Source organism: Apis mellifera, linkage group LG16, assembly GCF_003254395.2.
Source record: "Apis mellifera strain DH4 linkage group LG16, Amel_HAv3.1, whole genome shotgun sequence".
Classification (NCBI taxonomy): Eukaryota; Metazoa; Arthropoda; class Insecta; order Hymenoptera; family Apidae; genus Apis; species Apis mellifera.
In genome coordinates, this window is record NC_037653.1 from 2,686,133 (window position 1) to 2,702,481 (window position 16,349).

Here is a 16,349-nt window from a genome sequence, read left to right on the forward strand (position 1 = left end):
TATGCATCTTTAATGTTATGATATTTTAATTTCTATTGCATCATATAATATTTTACCTAATATTATGTTAATTTGTTTCTTGGATTCTGAAAATAATTTGACAACTTATATCATTATTATGATCCTAATTTATATTATATATATATATATATGATTAATTGATTTGCAAATTGTATGTTTTGTTTGATTATATATTTATTGAAACTAACGTAAATAACGTATACGCATATTTCGACGATTAGAAATACATTTTTAAGGGTCATGGATTGTAGAAATTGAAGAATTTGTGCTATGATGCAAATTATCTTATGCTTTGTAGGCAGCCAACCAAGGGAGGAAACCGCCTTTGAAGGAAGAGTAAATTATACTATTCCGCTTGTTGCTTTTTTTTTTTATCTTTATTTTCTTCATATCTCTATACAAGGTATATATGATATATTTCTGGAATATATTCGAAAATCGATTCTCGAAGATCGAATGTAAAAAGTTAATGTACAAAAATTTTGATTATTTATTTATTTGTTTATTTTAACTTACAAATAATCCAAGTTGGATAAAATGAGATAAGATAACTTTATCTTCATCGCATTGTCTCTATCTTGCTTGTCTAACGTTAAATTTAAAAATTATTTATAACCTGATAAATAAATTATTTTTGTTATTTATTCTAACGTTTAGAATCGATCTTCCAAAAATATCCCACAAATATATTTATTTTGGTTACATGTTTCTCTTCCTTTCCTTCATCATACACAATCACTTCAAATCCTTCATTTGTGCTAATGAAATATATGTGTGTAATCTAGCATGTTTGCATGCACAAAAATATCACTATTTTCGAATTTTTTTTTTTTCCCCATCAAATCCGTCGATATCGAGAGCTCGATCGGTAAACGATTTACGCAAGCTCGATATCCAAGTGAATTAATCACGTTTGATTCGAAGGAGAAAATCTTTTGGGGGAAAAAGATTAAAAAAAAAAAAAGAAAGAAAGAAACGATAAAAATAGGTAAGAATTATTGTGGAAGAAGTTGCAACAGGTGCAACTTAATGGATAAAAACTTCACGGAGTGTCGAATACTTTTGTCTTAAACGCACACGATCGTCCAATTATTTTGTCACAACATTAAGCACGATTAGTTTTTCTTATGACGAATTATGCACATGCGCACGCCCCCTTTCTTTTCTGCGCCTTTCTCTTTCGTTTATTTATTCTTTTCATTGATCGGAGAATGGCCTCTGGGCGGTTGTGGTTGCAGATAGGAATGTCCGGATGGCTGACTGGCGACTATTCTCTAAGGTGCCAACCCGTAGACTACAGTGATCGACCCCAAGTACTAAGGGTGGGTGATATTCCCCATTAACACGCAAAAATTACACTAAATACAATCTCCGCATTCTCTATTAACTGCACACGATTAAACTATGAATTATTTATTTATTACAGGACTAGGAAAAAAATTTAAATTGAGGCATTAAAAAAAAAAAATGTTCCTAGGAGCAAAAATACTATGTTTTAAAAATATTATTTTTAGGATCGTTCTTAGTGGGGATACAAAAGGTGCGGCCCCTAGACTAGAGATAAATATCGATATATCAATAATAATAATAATAGTTAAGTTATCGAACAAGAATTATTGAATTATAAAAGTAATTAAAATTCAGAATAAATTTCAAAACAGAAATTTCATTTTTAGTTTATAATTAAGCTTTTCATATATTTTCGATACGTTGTATATTTTATTATAAAAATGCTAAGGTAAAAATTATTTATTCGAAATATTATTTTCTTACATTTCAATCAAATATTTTTATTTATAAAAGTAATAGTTATAGAGATTATAGTTTTAAAATTTATATTTAAAGTACTATTTCTTTAAATATAAGTAGTAAATATTCAAGAAAAGAAATTTTATTTTCCTGCAGAATTTTATGTTTTACTCTAAGAAATAAAAATATTTATTTCAATTTTGTAATATTAAAAAGTATTATTTTTTTATTTTAAAAAAAGTAAAATTTGGAGAATATTCGAAGAGAATATTGATCAAAAAGATTTCTGAAATGGATAAATAGTAATAAATATTTTTATTTTATTAAAAGAAAATTCTGCGAATAAATTTTTTTTTTTTCAAATAATATTTACATCAAAGAAATAGTTTCCCAATCAGAAAAATCAGATTTGAACTATACTTTATAAAATAATTATTAAAATTTGAAGATATAAAAATATTTCAAAATTCTAAATTTAAAAATTTGTTCAACTCAAATATAAATAATAAATTTAATGATTCAAATGTTATGTTACGTATTTCGAATATAATCATATGTATTTTTTAACATTGCCTTTTTGAGAATTTTCCTAACAAATTTCTGGGATGATTGAAAATTTTTATATTTTCTTTTCTATTAGTAGTTTCTTCTGTTAGTATTATTCTATTTCTATTTATTTTTTAACATTATGCCATATGCCTATATGCCACTAAATTTCCTGTAGTATTTGAAAATATTGTAGTTAATTTAAACTAACATACTTTGAAACAAATGCTTCATGCAATTAATGCCATTTAACAAGTAGAAAACAAAGATTTAAAAAAAAAAAAAACAGACACCACTTATACACGACGACAATTACATTGATTATCATGATTACACAGATGCACAATACAATGTTACGACTGTTCATCGACGTTAAACCTATCAAAGGCAAATCTTTGGAAAATTTTATAATTTTCTTTTTTCTTTTTTTTTTTTTTTTTTTCATAATTGTATCATATTTTTCATCATCGTGAAAAAATCTTCTATTAAAAAATAGAATACAAAAGATAACGCTATATCTCCAAGGATTTGTATCTTTCACCATATTCGTGTCAAGAGCAACGTTAAAGTGATTATCTAATCGATATTTTTCAAAGCGCAGATGGTGCACGCTTGTTGGTGGTATTATTTCTCCAAATTTACGGAATTCATGGACACGGTATGTGAAAAATTATATTATTATAGATTGGAATTGAATAAAAATTCATAAAAATTTACTCATTCATTCTAAATTTATCCACTAATCATCATCTTTTGTAGATCTTCTTTGTATTAAGGAAGAAGAACGATCATGTGTCAATATTGCACGTTATTCACCATGGTTGCATGCCAATGTCAGTGTGGTTTGGCGTTAAATTCACACCAGGTAAGCGAAATTTCTTTATAGAATTAAATTTTATTTTCAAGTACCAATATTTTCTAAACTTTTTTTTTCTATTTTTTAATAACACTTAATAAATAGAGACAAAATATATATAATCATTTTAAAATTAAAAATACACTAATTGTATCAAAAGTTATCTATTTTTAATCAGATAAAAAGATTATATAATAAACGTTTCAAAAAGCTCAGATTAGATTAAATATTCAAATAAGCTATACAATTTAAAGTTGATTGAATGTAAAAATAAGAGTATATAAATATTAAAAGCTTAAAAGTGTCAAATAATACTTTTGAAATATCAAAGTATCACAATTTAGAAAAAAAATAATTTGGAATATATAAACATTTAACATCAAATAAAAAGATTGTATAATAAATGTTTCAAAAAGCTCAAATTGGATTAAATATTCAAATAAGCTATACAATTTAAAGTTGATTGAATAAGAATGTATAAATATGGCTTAAAAATGTCAAATAATACTTTTGAAATATCAAAAAAATATTATCACAAAATATCACAATTTAGAAAAAAATAATTTGGAATATATAAACATTTAACATCAAATAAAAAGATTATATAATAAATGTTTCAAAAAGCTCAAATGTTTCAAAAAACTCAAATCTTTCAAAAAGCTCAAATGTTTCAAAAAGATTGGATTAAATATTCAAATAAACTATACAATTTAAAGTTGATTGAATGTAAAAATAAGAATGTATAAATATGGCTTAAAAATAATACTTATGAATATAACTTTTGAAATATCAAAAAAAATATTATCACAAAGTATCACAATTTAGAAAAAAATAATTTGGAATATATAAACATTTAACATCAAATAAAAAGATTGTATAATAAATATTTCAAAAAGCTCAGATTGGATTAAATATTCAAATAAGCTATACAATTTAAAGTTGATTGTAAAAATAAGAAAAATATGGCTGTATAAATATGTTGTTAAAAGTGTCAAATAATACTTTTGAAATATCAAAAAAATATTATCACAATTTAGAAAAAATTAATAATAATTAATAATATAATTAATTAAAATTATTAATTAAAATTAAAAATGAATAATTAAGTAATTTAGAAAAGAATAATTTGGAATATATAAACATTTTCAACATCACAATATTTGTCATTTGATTTTTCTTTCTTTCTTTTTTTTCTAGGCGGTCATTCCACTTTCTTCGGACTCTTGAACACGTTCGTTCATATAGTGATGTACACGTATTACCTGTTGGCCGCGATGGGTCCAAAATTACAACCGTATCTCTGGTGGAAAAAATATTTGACCGTCTTCCAAATGATCCAATTTGTCGCGGTAATGATCCACGCGTTCCAATTACTCTTCATCGACTGCAATTATCCGAAGGCGTTCGTCTGGTGGATCGGTTTACACGCGACCATGTTCTTCTTCCTGTTCAACGAATTCTATCAACAAAGCTACCAGCAAAAGAAGAAGAGGAAACAACAAACAATCACGAACGGGATGAAAAAAGATCATCAGCAAAATCATCAAACGAACGGCATGACGAATGGATCGACGGGCAATTCGTCCGGAAGAAGAGACGCGGCCGATTATTACGTGAAAGGCGACAGCCTAGCCGCCTCGGAGCTCAATCTTAGGAAATCGTATACAACGACCGAGTGACCCGATCATGCTACTACGTAGCCATCATCAAATTCATCTCGTCTTTTCTCATCGATTCCTCGAGTCGCATCCGGGCTTCGTTCCTTCGCCCTTCCATTCTAATGATCCTTCGGGTTTCGAAGTGGTGGAAAACATTGAGTACAAAATTGCATCTGCGATCCGCGAGATTTGCGCGTGTATTCGTGAAAGGAGATAGAAAGTAAGGGGGAAAAAGAGAGAAGTGATATATATATATATACGATACGAATTCAATGTACAAAGGTAGTCCCGGATGTGTTTACGACTCCAATGTCACGGATCCCTGGCCCTCGTGATTCAGGTATTCGTGATCCTTTTTTTCGGTTCGCTGTATGTACATTTACCATGCCCGTGAGAGCAAGAGAGATAATTTCGTCGCCGAATCGATCCTCTCCCTCTCTCTCTCTCTCTCTCTCTCTCTTCGAATGCGAGAAAGAAAAATGCCGCCGTCTAATTGTAATTCGCATTTGCAAAGTTTTGATTAAGATCGAGGACATAGGAGAAAATTAACAAAGTGTTCATAATGTACATCGTTGTGATAATTTATAGCTATATATTACTAATACAGAGTGATTGATAATCGAGGAATGATAATTGATTTTTTTTTCTTTTTTTTTTTTTTCGATCGACCATAATTAGAAATTCGACAAGTTCAAATATCAAAAAATATCTTGCATCTTCGAGACAAGTAACGAGTAATAATTCTCACACTTTGTCGAACAATTTTTTTTTTTCGGGTTAATAAATTTTACCCGAGTTTATTGTAATCTCATATTTTCAACATTGGATTATAAACATTGTTAAAAATCATTTTTCTATTTACATAATAGTTCAAATATATACTACCAAGACGATAGCAATCCGCAAAATGTTTTTACTGTCATCGGTTTACGCGCGGTTCTAAGATTATATAAAAACAAGGAATTATATAAGGGAGTCTTAACGGTGAGTCTTGGATTAAATTATGTAACAATGCCAGCGACCGTATTTTATTATATAATTCGGGAAGATCTCTTTTGCATTTTACCAGGATCCCGCGAGTATTAGAAAATTCATACTTTATTACTTATTCCAGAACTCGTGACCTTAATTGGGCCGATCTATGAAACACAATCTACGCACTTTCATGCCAAGTTTCATGGTTATATAAATGCCGCGGAAACTGGGTTTATAAATTCATACCCGTATATACAATGAATCGTCCAACATTAGAATGTAAAATTTCTCCTAGTTTGTTTTTTTTTTTAATTTGAATATTTTATAATTAAAGAGAAGCAAGAATGTGCCAATTATATGAAAAAACAAACTTTGCAATAAAAAAAAAAATCTTCTATTCAGGGGTTATAACCAAGTTAGAAAAGAAAGGAAAAAATTTTTCATATTAAAATATTATAGGAGAAATTTTAAATTCTGATGTTAATGACTCATTCCTTATACATATATATATATATATAAAATGAAATTTTATAAATATTAAAAATTGCAAGAAGAACATTATAATATGATAATTAATGCAACGTGTATTTTTATAAACATTTTTTGATTTGAGTTTTTTGATCACACATCATGCCTTATGATTTTAAATATATTTTAAATATTCGAAATTTTGCGAATCTTTTATTTTCGCAATATAATATAAAGGGTATTTATTCATAAATTATTATTGCTTAAAAAATTATTATTTTTTACTACAATATAAGACGTTGGCGAATACACATTCGATTTTGAGAGACATTTTATCTGCGCGGTAGCAGTACACACAGTGTAACATATTCATTGTACATAAAATACATCACCTATTTGATATGTTCGGCTCAAAAGCCATTCGGTTGAAATTGAAGTAAAAAAAAAAAAAAAAAAAAAAAAAGATAAAAGGAATAATATGTATGCGAATAAATTAAGAAATTGTACAAAAAATTGTTTAAGCTATAAAAATTGATCAACGAAGGAAATAATTGAGGATGCATAACAGATATTATATTGTATATTTGTAAGATTTTTCACTGATTGGCTTTTATGCCGACTATATCATTATAGGCATCGCGAAGTCGCGCAAAGCTAAGGAAACTCATTATTATTAATTACCGTTCGAATCGTTCAATTTTTGAGAAAGAACAATAAGAGTAATGTCATTCGTGCCTTGTGAGCAAACTGATGTGCCTTAATATCTAGAATGTTCTGATCTGTCAGCAAAAAATTCATCAAAAGCAGAGAAATCGCGTTTTTTATACCGTGTAACACATGATCACGTTAATTGTTAAAGCTGTGATTATTTCGTATATCACTTGTAATCTAGACATTAAGGTTTCAATTTCTCAGAACGCGTTCATCAAAACAAGCCGAAAATTAAACCAAGAGAGATTTTTTATAATTTTTTTTGTACGTGAAATAATATTATATTATAGGGTTAAATTGTTGATCAAATTTTCCAAAAGAAATCATCGTTGTTGAAATTATTGTTAGAATCTAAGAAGAATCTATTGAGTATTTATTATATTTTCTAGTTACAAAGTTTCCTAATTCCACGTATAAATTTATTCTCTAGCACATACTTCTATTTTTCTAAAAACGAATGCTTGTAATCCGTGAGAGATCTGTGACAAAGATCATTCTATATATATTACACGAATCAAATGTTTTTCCGAAAAAATGTAAAAATTTTTTTGCATGCCTCGCATATATTTGCACAATTTGTAACATTTTCATCGATACGATTGCTCACACGATTTTTTTTCTGAAAGAGAGAACGTCAAAACGTCTTTGTTTTAAGAAATTACATTTGTACATTTACCTATAAAATTATAGAGCAATTAAGACATGATTACCGAACTTTGTACCACAGTAAGATAATTGGATAGTATAATGATACGATTGGTTCGCACAAAATGTTCACTTTGTGTTTCGTTCGCTTTGCACGTTTCGTATACCTTGTACATAGATAGGATAGTTTTGTACTGTCATAAGAAAAAGAAGAAAAAATTGAAAATAATCACGTAATTGTGCCACGCGAGAAAAATCGAATAAGCGAAGAAGAATTCGAAAGAGAAGAAATGTAATGGCAGGTAACGTGAATCAACGTGCGCATAATAATAATTTATATACGAATCTACATCTAGATATTACGAATAAAATGTTGAAAAAAAAAAAAAAAGGAATGAAAATAATCTTCGAGATTAATGATTGTTTTGTAATCGCGGCTATGTACATAACATTTATAGAAAATTTAAGCAATAATCATTATTCTCAAGTTCTTTTTTTGAAGAAAAATTTGTTCACTTTTGAAAATTGTTCATTTTTTTTTTTTTAAACAAACAACAATAACAAAAACACACGAATTATAATTCCTTTTGAGTTAAGAATAATTTAAAAATATTTACTACAAATGTTTCGTTAATTCGATGGAAAATTATGCAATCTCGTATCAATATATTTTTTGATTAAAGAACTCGAGAACAATACGAGTACTTTTTCATTTATCAACCATATTATAATTTGAAAAAAAGAAAATTTATCAATTTAAATTTAACATGTGCTCATGCAATTAATCTTTTTTGTGAAAAATAAAGAAAATTGTTTATTATTTATTCACAATTTCAATTATTGAATTAAATATTCTTGAATTAAATCAATTATAGATTAATTAAATTTGAAATATGATATATATATATATATATAAATCCAAATAAATGAACATATTAAATATGAAATAAAATGGAAATATCATCTTTAGAATTCGAATCTATCTTTCGAATTATATATAATTAAAATTATATGTACAACAACTGTACTATATATATATATACACACAACAGGATTTAATTCAGTTGTATTCTTATTTCTCATGCATAAGTAATGGAGATTACAATAATCTCTGTATAATCATTAAATAATTAATACAATTTCGTGAATCAACGATTTTAAATAAAAGAATTGATATCAATTATTATAAATATAATATTAATAAAATTATGAAACATAAATTGATTCAAATATATATATATATATATATATATATATATATATATATTTATAATATATATATGTATATGTATATATGTATAATATATTGTATAAATTATCGCGAAAAGAAATGTTAAAAGAAAATATTTTTTCTTTTTAACATTTGCATAATAGCACAGATATAGAATACATTCATAATTAATATTCATTTCTATTGTTTAGGCAATAATTTTCAATCAATATTCAAATTGTTATACTGCCTATTTAGAAACAATAATATAAGAAATAAAAACGTAACTTATATCGCATTATCTGATAATTACTTCTGAAAAAAATTAAAGATTATTTTTAAGAGAATACCGATAAACAAATAATATTTTGTTCTTAATATAATAAATCGAATTGAAAATTAAGAACTAACAATTACATAGAAATTGCCACAAATTAACTTTGTCGCAATCATTTCGTATATTTACAATAAAGAATTATTGTTCATTATTGTTCTAATGTGATGATATTTTGTTATTTTCTATGATTTCATACGCACAATAAAATAAATCTTTTTTTTATTAAGAATATAAATTATAGAAAATCTTATCGAATCAAATAAATAAATTTATATATTCTTATGTAATTAATATTTTAATTATAAAATATTTCATGAATTTAAATTTATTTATATTGCATATTTTATATTAACTCTATTTTTAAAAAATTGATAATTTATTATAATTACAAATAACTATATAACTTATTCATCATATATATATATATATATATATATATATATATATATATATATATATATATGTATATATACAATAAATCTATTAATATTTATTTAAAAATTAAAAAATAATCACCAATATTCTGATCATCTGATCTAACTTATTAATTAACCGAAAGTGAATAACATCAAGTTGAGAATCGCTGTAACATCTTCTGCTGCACGTCAAAGCCTGAACTGTCAAGATCACTGGACTATCATCTGCTATCACGCACAATAAACTTGTTTAATATGTAAGATATTACTTTCTCATAAGATAAATTCGTGTATAGTATCTTGTGACTCATATAAACTAGTGTGCCGCAATTAGTCAGCGCCAGTCACTGACTAGCGCGGTACATACCTTTGGAGCTGACGGACTGACGTCGTATTCGAGTGCAAATGACTACATGTCAAAGTCAGTGAGCGGCGTACTTTAAGTGCACTTTCTACCGGTGGAGCTGGATTTCCTCCGATCGAATAAAAAATGTTGGCTCTTATTAATCGAATTTTGGATTGGTTTAAATCCCTCTTTTGGAAAGAAGAGATGGAACTCACCCTTGTTGGCTTACAATATAGTGGAAAAACCACCTTCGTGAATGTTATAGCGGTACGAAAGCTTACTTCTGTTACTGTGATTTAACGATTACTATTCTTATTTTTTATATAACGAAGTAAAATATACGTGAATGTAAATATCTTAATCAATAAATTATTATAATTCACTGTAATAAAAGAATCGTGCATCGTTTGGTTAGATTCCATATTTCATTTAAGATAACTTTCTCATTGATGTAAACCTTGTATCCGCCCTAATATAGAAATTTAATAATGAAATTCTTACAATAATTTTCTAAAAAATAATATTATATTTTTCTTTTTAAATTATAATTAAATTAAAATTATAAACAGAATAAAAAAATTAAATATCTTTTTTTATGAGAGACAAGTTTATTGTTTTCAACAGGTTTATTGTCTATGTTGTATTTTATCATTATTTTATTTTAATTTTTACGATTAAACAAATATTTATATTTCTTGTTAAATATATTTTTTTTTCAGTCAGGACAATTCAGTGAAGATATGATTCCAACAGTTGGTTTTAATATGCGTAAAATAACAAAAGGCAATGTAACTATAAAAGTTTGGGATATTGGAGGTCAACCAAGGTTTAGGTCTATGTGGGAGAGATATTGCAGAGGAGTAAATGCAATAGTATATATGGTAGATGCAGCTGATTCTGAAAAAATTGAAGCAAGCCGCAATGAACTACATAATTTATTAGATAAACCTCAATTATCTGGTATACCAGTATTGGTTCTAGGTAATAAAAGGGACTTACCACATGCTTTGGATGAAAATGGACTTATAGAAAGAATGTATGTTTGTTATAAAAAGAAATAATAATAATAAACAAATAATAAATATATAATAAATAAATTTATGTTTTTTTTAGGAATTTATCAGCTATTCAAGATCGTGAAATCTGTTGCTATAGTATTTCATGCAAAGAAAAAGACAATATTGATATAACATTGCAGTGGCTTATAGCACATTCTAGAAGTGGTGTTCGTTAATACGTGTAACTAATTTTATGTTCTTACACATCCTTATCGAAAAACCCAAGATATTGATAGAATGGGGATCAAATGTGCAAGGGAGTGTTCAGTAATGATTTTATTCTGGATTGAATGATTGATTATTGTAGACAATTTTTTTAAATCTAAGCTTTAGCTGTTATCTGTTCAATCATATATAAATTTATAGAAAGTTCAAAAAAAAAACAAAGAAATTTTGCTTAAACCAAATATGCTCATGCAAATGATAACAAGACATGTACATCCTGCAAGCACCTTAGAAATAAGTAACAATTTTTTATATTGTGTTTTCAGATAATCAATTTAAGTAACAGTGCTGTTATTCTAACTTAAATTCATCAAGAAAAAATAGCATTTAATCTAGATACAATGGTAGTTAGTATGAATACAAGCGCAAAATAATATTAATTATCATATAGTACACACACATTTTTGAAACTATTTAATTAAGATTAATAGATCACGGCATAGAGATTATGAACAATTGATTGCTATATGTACACGAATATGATGCTAAGTAAACTTGTATAATTAATGGAGAATTATTAACAATATTATACCAATTTATTATGATCCTTAAAATATGACAGTTGTGTTATGTATATATACACACATCTATATATATATATATATATATATATATATATATATATATATATTATATACATATATATATAAAAGAATAAAACAATGTAATCCATTTTTTAAATGGAAGCTTGCCTTTAAAAAAATTTTTATTATCATTAATATAAAATAAAAAAAAAATAAAATATTGTATGTTTTTAAAACAATAGATAACGAAATTTTGAATTATGTTCAGTTGTTCAATTCAAAAATGTTATTGGTTCATACGCATGACGTCATAATATAATCGATTATACATATTGTCGAGAATCGATTTGTCTTCAGAAAATTGATTAGTTTCGCATATGACGTGAAGCTGGTGTTTGGTAGTGATATTAAATAATAAATATTTATTTAAAAAATTAATATGCCATCAACAACCGATGATGATCCTTATGCACATGTAGCAAAAGGACTGTTAAAATTAAAAAATGATCAAAGCGTGAGTAAAAAGTATGTATTTATGTGATAAATTCTATTTATAGGTTAACTTCAATGTCAATGTTGACTATCGAATAATTTAAAATTATATAGTACATTTAAATTTTTTTTAATTTTTAATATTATTATTATCTATTTGAAAATAGAAAAAAAAATAAAGAAGGTAAAAAAAAGAAATTAGTAGAAGTGACGAAAATTATAGAAGAAGAGAAACCCAAAATAGTAGAAATTAAACGAACAAAAGCTGAAATAGCATTTCAAAAAATGCAAGAAAAAATGGTAAGCAATTATTTAAATAAATATTTTATGTTTTAAAATAATTTCATTTAATTGCATAATAATATCTGCAGCAAACTGAGCGAATAAAACAAAAGGCTTCAATGACACATAAACAACGGGTGGAAGAATTTAACAGGCATTTAGACAGTTTAACAGAACACTTTGATATACCAAAAGTCAGCTGGACAAAATAAATTCTTTATACAACTTTTTGTTTTTATTTTATTCATATATACATATAAAGTATAAAATGTAAATATAAATAATATAATAAATGATAAAAAAATAAGCTTTTAATCTTATATAAATTTATTGCTTTATTGTAAATATTTATAAACAATTTCAGATCATTATAAAAAATAATAAAATATCTATGAAATTCTAAAACTTATTGCTATTTTTTTCATTAATGCTTTTAAATATAAGGTACGTTTTTAAGTGCACTTAATATTAATAATAAACATTATATTATAATATTATAAAAAAAATCTTTTTATAAAAGATAATTACAATAAATAAATATATTTAAATAATTATATATATATAAATATATATTTATATAATTATTTATATTATATAGTATAGTATATAGTATTAGTATATAGTTATTTAAGTTTAACTAACTACTATTTGTACATAAAAAAATGGACGGAATATATGAAAATAAAAAATTATTAATTAAAACTATAAATTTGATTAATTATCAATATCTGTAAATGAAACTTATCCTAATAAAATATGTTGTATTATGTTTCTATTAAAGATATGCTGATTATCAAAAATAAAAATAAATATGAAACTGAAGTTCTTATACTTCCATTACCATAATGAAATATTTTTATGTAATTCTCAGTTATGATCCATGGATTACTTCCATCATCAAAATACATTGGACATTGATCTCGTTCTCTTTCATATTCCTAATTTAATTATAAAACATTTATAGAATTGCATTAAATAAATTTACGAAAACATTTTATGTTACCTGTAATTCTAATGCAACTGCAGCACCTTCAGTATAATTACTACTTGTAACATCCTGTTTAAGATCGCAAAACGGTCCAATAGCTTGAGACATAAGAACTTTATTTAAATCAGCTCTTTGATACACCCAACAACGATATTTACTGAAAGGATCTAATTCGTCATAAGTTATTAAATATGATTTTAAATTTTCTTTCCAAAATCCAATACATTTCATTTTGTAATCCGGTAAACCTAGAAATTTAGAAATTAACATAAAATGTCGTTTTATTTCTATAATAATTGAACTCACTATAAATATCCACAGGTCTTCCTAAATGATCTACTGATAAACAATAGGTTTCATCAATAGCAATTTCCTTTTGGTCGGTATCACATACAGAAAAATCTGAAATATTTTGTTTGCAATATATGTTTGGACGTGGAGATAATGTAACACCTCCTAAAATTCTAGTTTCAAATAAAACATCTCCTTTTTGAGTAAACATATATTTGCCAGCTACTGGACAACGTACAGGTACGGGATTTTTAGCTATATATATATATAAAAGCATTATAAATATGGATGGAAAATTTAGTAAATATAATTTTAACAATAAAATAATTTAATACTAACCTAAAAGTAAGTCGTATTTCCAAGCTTCTTTGTTTGGAAATTGAACCCAAGAACAAACTGTATGAAAATCATCTTTGATAACTGCTATGCCACGTCGATATCTAATAATATTATGATGCCGAGGTACAAAATCAAAGCAAACATAATCTTTTTGACTGAAAATAAAAATTAATTAATTAAAATTAATTAATAAATTGATAAATTATATTATATATTAACTACATTATAATATCAATACCATCCATCAACGGTTAATCTAGCCATCATCACTCTGCTATCTCTTGATTCGCGACAAACATAAATTGTGCGTCTGTAACGACCTTCATCAGGATACCAAGTTTCAATTATATGTGTTTCATTAATAAATATATCTGCATCAATATTAGCAGTATTTATCCATTGTCCACTCATATCTTCTGGTAATCTACATCCAGGCTCTACCACTTCTGCTTTAACAGGTGTTACTCTTAAACGTTCTGGACTTTTTTCAACTGTTTTTAATGTATTACATTCTGCAGTAATAGATACTCCAATAAACAAGTCATCATCACGATTTTTTAGGAAACATCGATATTTTTCATCTTTTCTAGATTCTTTTGTATTTGCCACAGCAAAAAAATGATTTTTATCAACAAACCAATCTCCTAAACAACTATATTCTACAACTATAATAAAATAAAAAAACAAAATAGAATAATAATTAGAATAGTAATATAATTTTATAAACATAAAAATTAATCAAATGAAATGAAAAATCAAAAAGTAATATTACCTCCATCAAAAGTATTTTTCATACCAGGACATTGTTTATATGTTATATTAAATTTCTGATTAGTTATTAAGAATTGTGTTCCTGCAGTTTGACATGATTTAATTTGTGCATCTGGATGATTACACTCTCCTGTAAATCTGAATCGATTCTATAACAATAAAAAAAAAATAAATTCCTTCATATATAGTATATATTTGTTATTTCAGCTATTAAATATATACCTGATATGCAAATTGCCAAACACCTTCAAGAGATGATCTACAATTTACAGGAACATAATTTTCTGAAAATAATGTTATTAATTGTTGATCAGGACGTAATCCTCTACATACATTTTCCACTGTTGGCTCAATATCATTGGGCAAATTCACACAATATGCTAAATATAAATAAGAGTAATAATATTAGTTTTTATATAATATATATATTTTTATTTTTTTAAATTTATTATAATTATTTTACCTTCAAGTTTTTCCAATACATTTACTGTTCTTACAATTAATTTAACACAATGATAACATGCTTCATTTTGAAACACAAATGTATAATTAACATGATATTCTTCCAACATATTAACACATTTGCCACGATTAGTCATTGTTTCTGCATTTATTTCTGTTAATGTATTTCTTCCATTTTCCCATGAAAACCAAGATCCTCTAATAATTAATGGAATTTGACAAGGACTTGATTCTTGAATGGAATATATAACTAAAAAGACATATAAAAAAAATATGAAATTATGTTCATATATTGATTTGTATATTATAAAATTTATAAAAAATTATAATATTAATAAATAATATTTATAAAATAATTTTACAAAAATATTAAATAAATGTTTTCATTAATTTTATATTTTTTTATAATTAAAAAGATTTTAAATAATATTTTTATTTTTTAAAGTAAAAATCATTATAGACATAAATAAAACACATGTAATTTTATAAATTATACAATTTTACCTTGCCACATAAAATATAAAGTAAATAAAAATAAATACAATTCCTTTGTCATTCTGTCATTAAAATATACTTAACAATTTCAAAAAAAAAAAATTTATTTTATATACAATTAATATTCACAATGTATATATGAAAAAATGATTCTTAATGCCCAACCCATTTGTGAGTCATATATGTGCTGCCATCTGAAGTTAAATTAACAATTCTCTTATAAATTAATATATTATTAATTAAATATAAAATAGACCTTATCATCCAATGCATTTATCATTGTGTAATTAGACTACATATTTTTGTTTTATATGATATTTTATTATATATTATATATTTTATATAATTTTATTATATATGATATTATCGATTCAAAATAGAATGATAATTTAAATAATATATTATATTTATTATATACCATATCTATCGGTATATTAAGGATTTGTTGATCAATATTTCAAACTACGAAAGTTTCATTAAATAT

At 25.2% G+C, this 16,349-nt stretch overlaps 4 protein-coding genes across 10 annotated transcripts in view; 3 read left to right on the plus strand and 1 right to left on the minus strand.

Moving 5' to 3' along the window:
• LOC409638 (elongation of very long chain fatty acids protein AAEL008004) overlaps positions 1–8,020 on the plus strand; it is a 49,296-nt gene extending 41,276 nt beyond the window's left edge. For 4 of the 7 annotated variants that reach the window (XM_006559408.3, XM_006559412.2, XM_006559409.3 and 1 more), the window contains 4 exons: positions 1,260–1,343; positions 2,918–2,974; positions 3,076–3,181; positions 4,370–4,871. In XM_006559408.3, coding sequence (XP_006559471.1) covers positions 1,260–1,343; positions 2,918–2,974; positions 3,076–3,181; positions 4,370–4,851 — 729 coding nt within the window. In that variant the 3' untranslated portion in view covers positions 4,852–4,871. Of the gene's footprint in view, positions 1–1,259; positions 1,344–2,917; positions 2,975–3,075; positions 3,182–4,369 lie in introns of all 7 variants that reach the window. The other 3 variants (XM_006559413.3, XM_016917028.2, XM_006559407.3) reach the window with 2 other exon arrangements.
• Positions 8,021–9,765: 1,745 nt separating this feature from the next.
• On the plus strand, positions 9,766–11,745 carry LOC552448 (ADP-ribosylation factor-like protein 8B-A). The gene is made up of 3 exons (XM_624821.6): positions 9,766–10,205; positions 10,658–10,974; positions 11,052–11,745. The coding sequence occupies exons 1-3, from the start codon at positions 10,083–10,085 to the stop codon at positions 11,170–11,172; spliced, it is 561 nt and encodes a 186-aa protein (XP_624824.3). The 5' UTR covers positions 9,766–10,082; the 3' UTR covers positions 11,173–11,745.
• Positions 11,746–12,017: 272 nt separating this feature from the next.
• On the plus strand, positions 12,018–12,749 carry LOC724807 (protein FAM32A-like). Its single transcript, XM_016917086.2, has 3 exons — positions 12,018–12,270; positions 12,405–12,537; positions 12,609–12,749. Exons 1-3 carry the CDS (start codon positions 12,185–12,187, stop codon positions 12,729–12,731), a joined length of 342 nt encoding a protein of 113 aa, XP_016772575.2. The 5' UTR covers positions 12,018–12,184; the 3' UTR covers positions 12,732–12,749.
• Positions 12,750–13,103: 354 nt separating this feature from the next.
• On the minus strand, positions 13,104–15,948 carry LOC412513. Its single transcript, XM_026445781.1, has 9 exons — positions 15,875–15,948; positions 15,372–15,620; positions 15,131–15,288; positions 14,910–15,057; positions 14,376–14,802; positions 14,138–14,292; positions 13,814–14,053; positions 13,523–13,755; positions 13,104–13,457 (listed from the first exon to the last, which is right to left on the minus strand). The coding sequence occupies exons 1-9, from the start codon at positions 15,924–15,926 to the stop codon at positions 13,284–13,286; spliced, it is 1,836 nt and encodes a 611-aa protein (XP_026301566.1). The 5' UTR covers positions 15,927–15,948; the 3' UTR covers positions 13,104–13,283.
• Between the last annotated feature and the right edge of the window lie 401 nt (positions 15,949–16,349).

What these genes read in the sequence shown, in the direction of transcription:
- LOC412513 (XM_026445781.1), bottom strand. Translation starts at nt 15,926, where the DNA reads ATGACAAAGGAATTGTATTTATTTTTATTTACTTTATATTTTATGTGG. An exon ending in TGTATTGGAAAAACTTGAAG is followed by an intron (nt 15,289 to 15,371) that starts GTAAAATAATTA and finishes ATTTATATTTAG; the next exon opens with CATATTGTGTGAATTTGCCC. An exon ending in AAGACCTGTGGATATTTATA is followed by an intron (nt 13,756 to 13,813) that starts GTGAGTTCAATT and finishes CTAAATTTCTAG; the next exon opens with GTTTACCGGATTACAAAATG.
- LOC724807 (XM_016917086.2), top strand. Translation starts at nt 12,185, where the DNA reads ATGCCATCAACAACCGATGATGATCCTTATGCACATGTAGCAAAAGGA. An exon ending in GATCAAAGCGTGAGTAAAAA is followed by an intron (nt 12,271 to 12,404) that starts GTATGTATTTAT and finishes ATTTGAAAATAG; the next exon opens with AAAAAAAAATAAAGAAGGTA. An exon ending in AAAAAATGCAAGAAAAAATG is followed by an intron (nt 12,538 to 12,608) that starts GTAAGCAATTAT and finishes TAATATCTGCAG; the next exon opens with CAAACTGAGCGAATAAAACA.
- LOC552448 (XM_624821.6), top strand. Translation starts at nt 10,083, where the DNA reads ATGTTGGCTCTTATTAATCGAATTTTGGATTGGTTTAAATCCCTCTTT. An exon ending in CCTTCGTGAATGTTATAGCG is followed by an intron (nt 10,206 to 10,657) that starts GTACGAAAGCTT and finishes TTTTTTTTTCAG; the next exon opens with TCAGGACAATTCAGTGAAGA. An exon ending in AATGGACTTATAGAAAGAAT is followed by an intron (nt 10,975 to 11,051) that starts GTATGTTTGTTA and finishes TGTTTTTTTTAG; the next exon opens with GAATTTATCAGCTATTCAAG.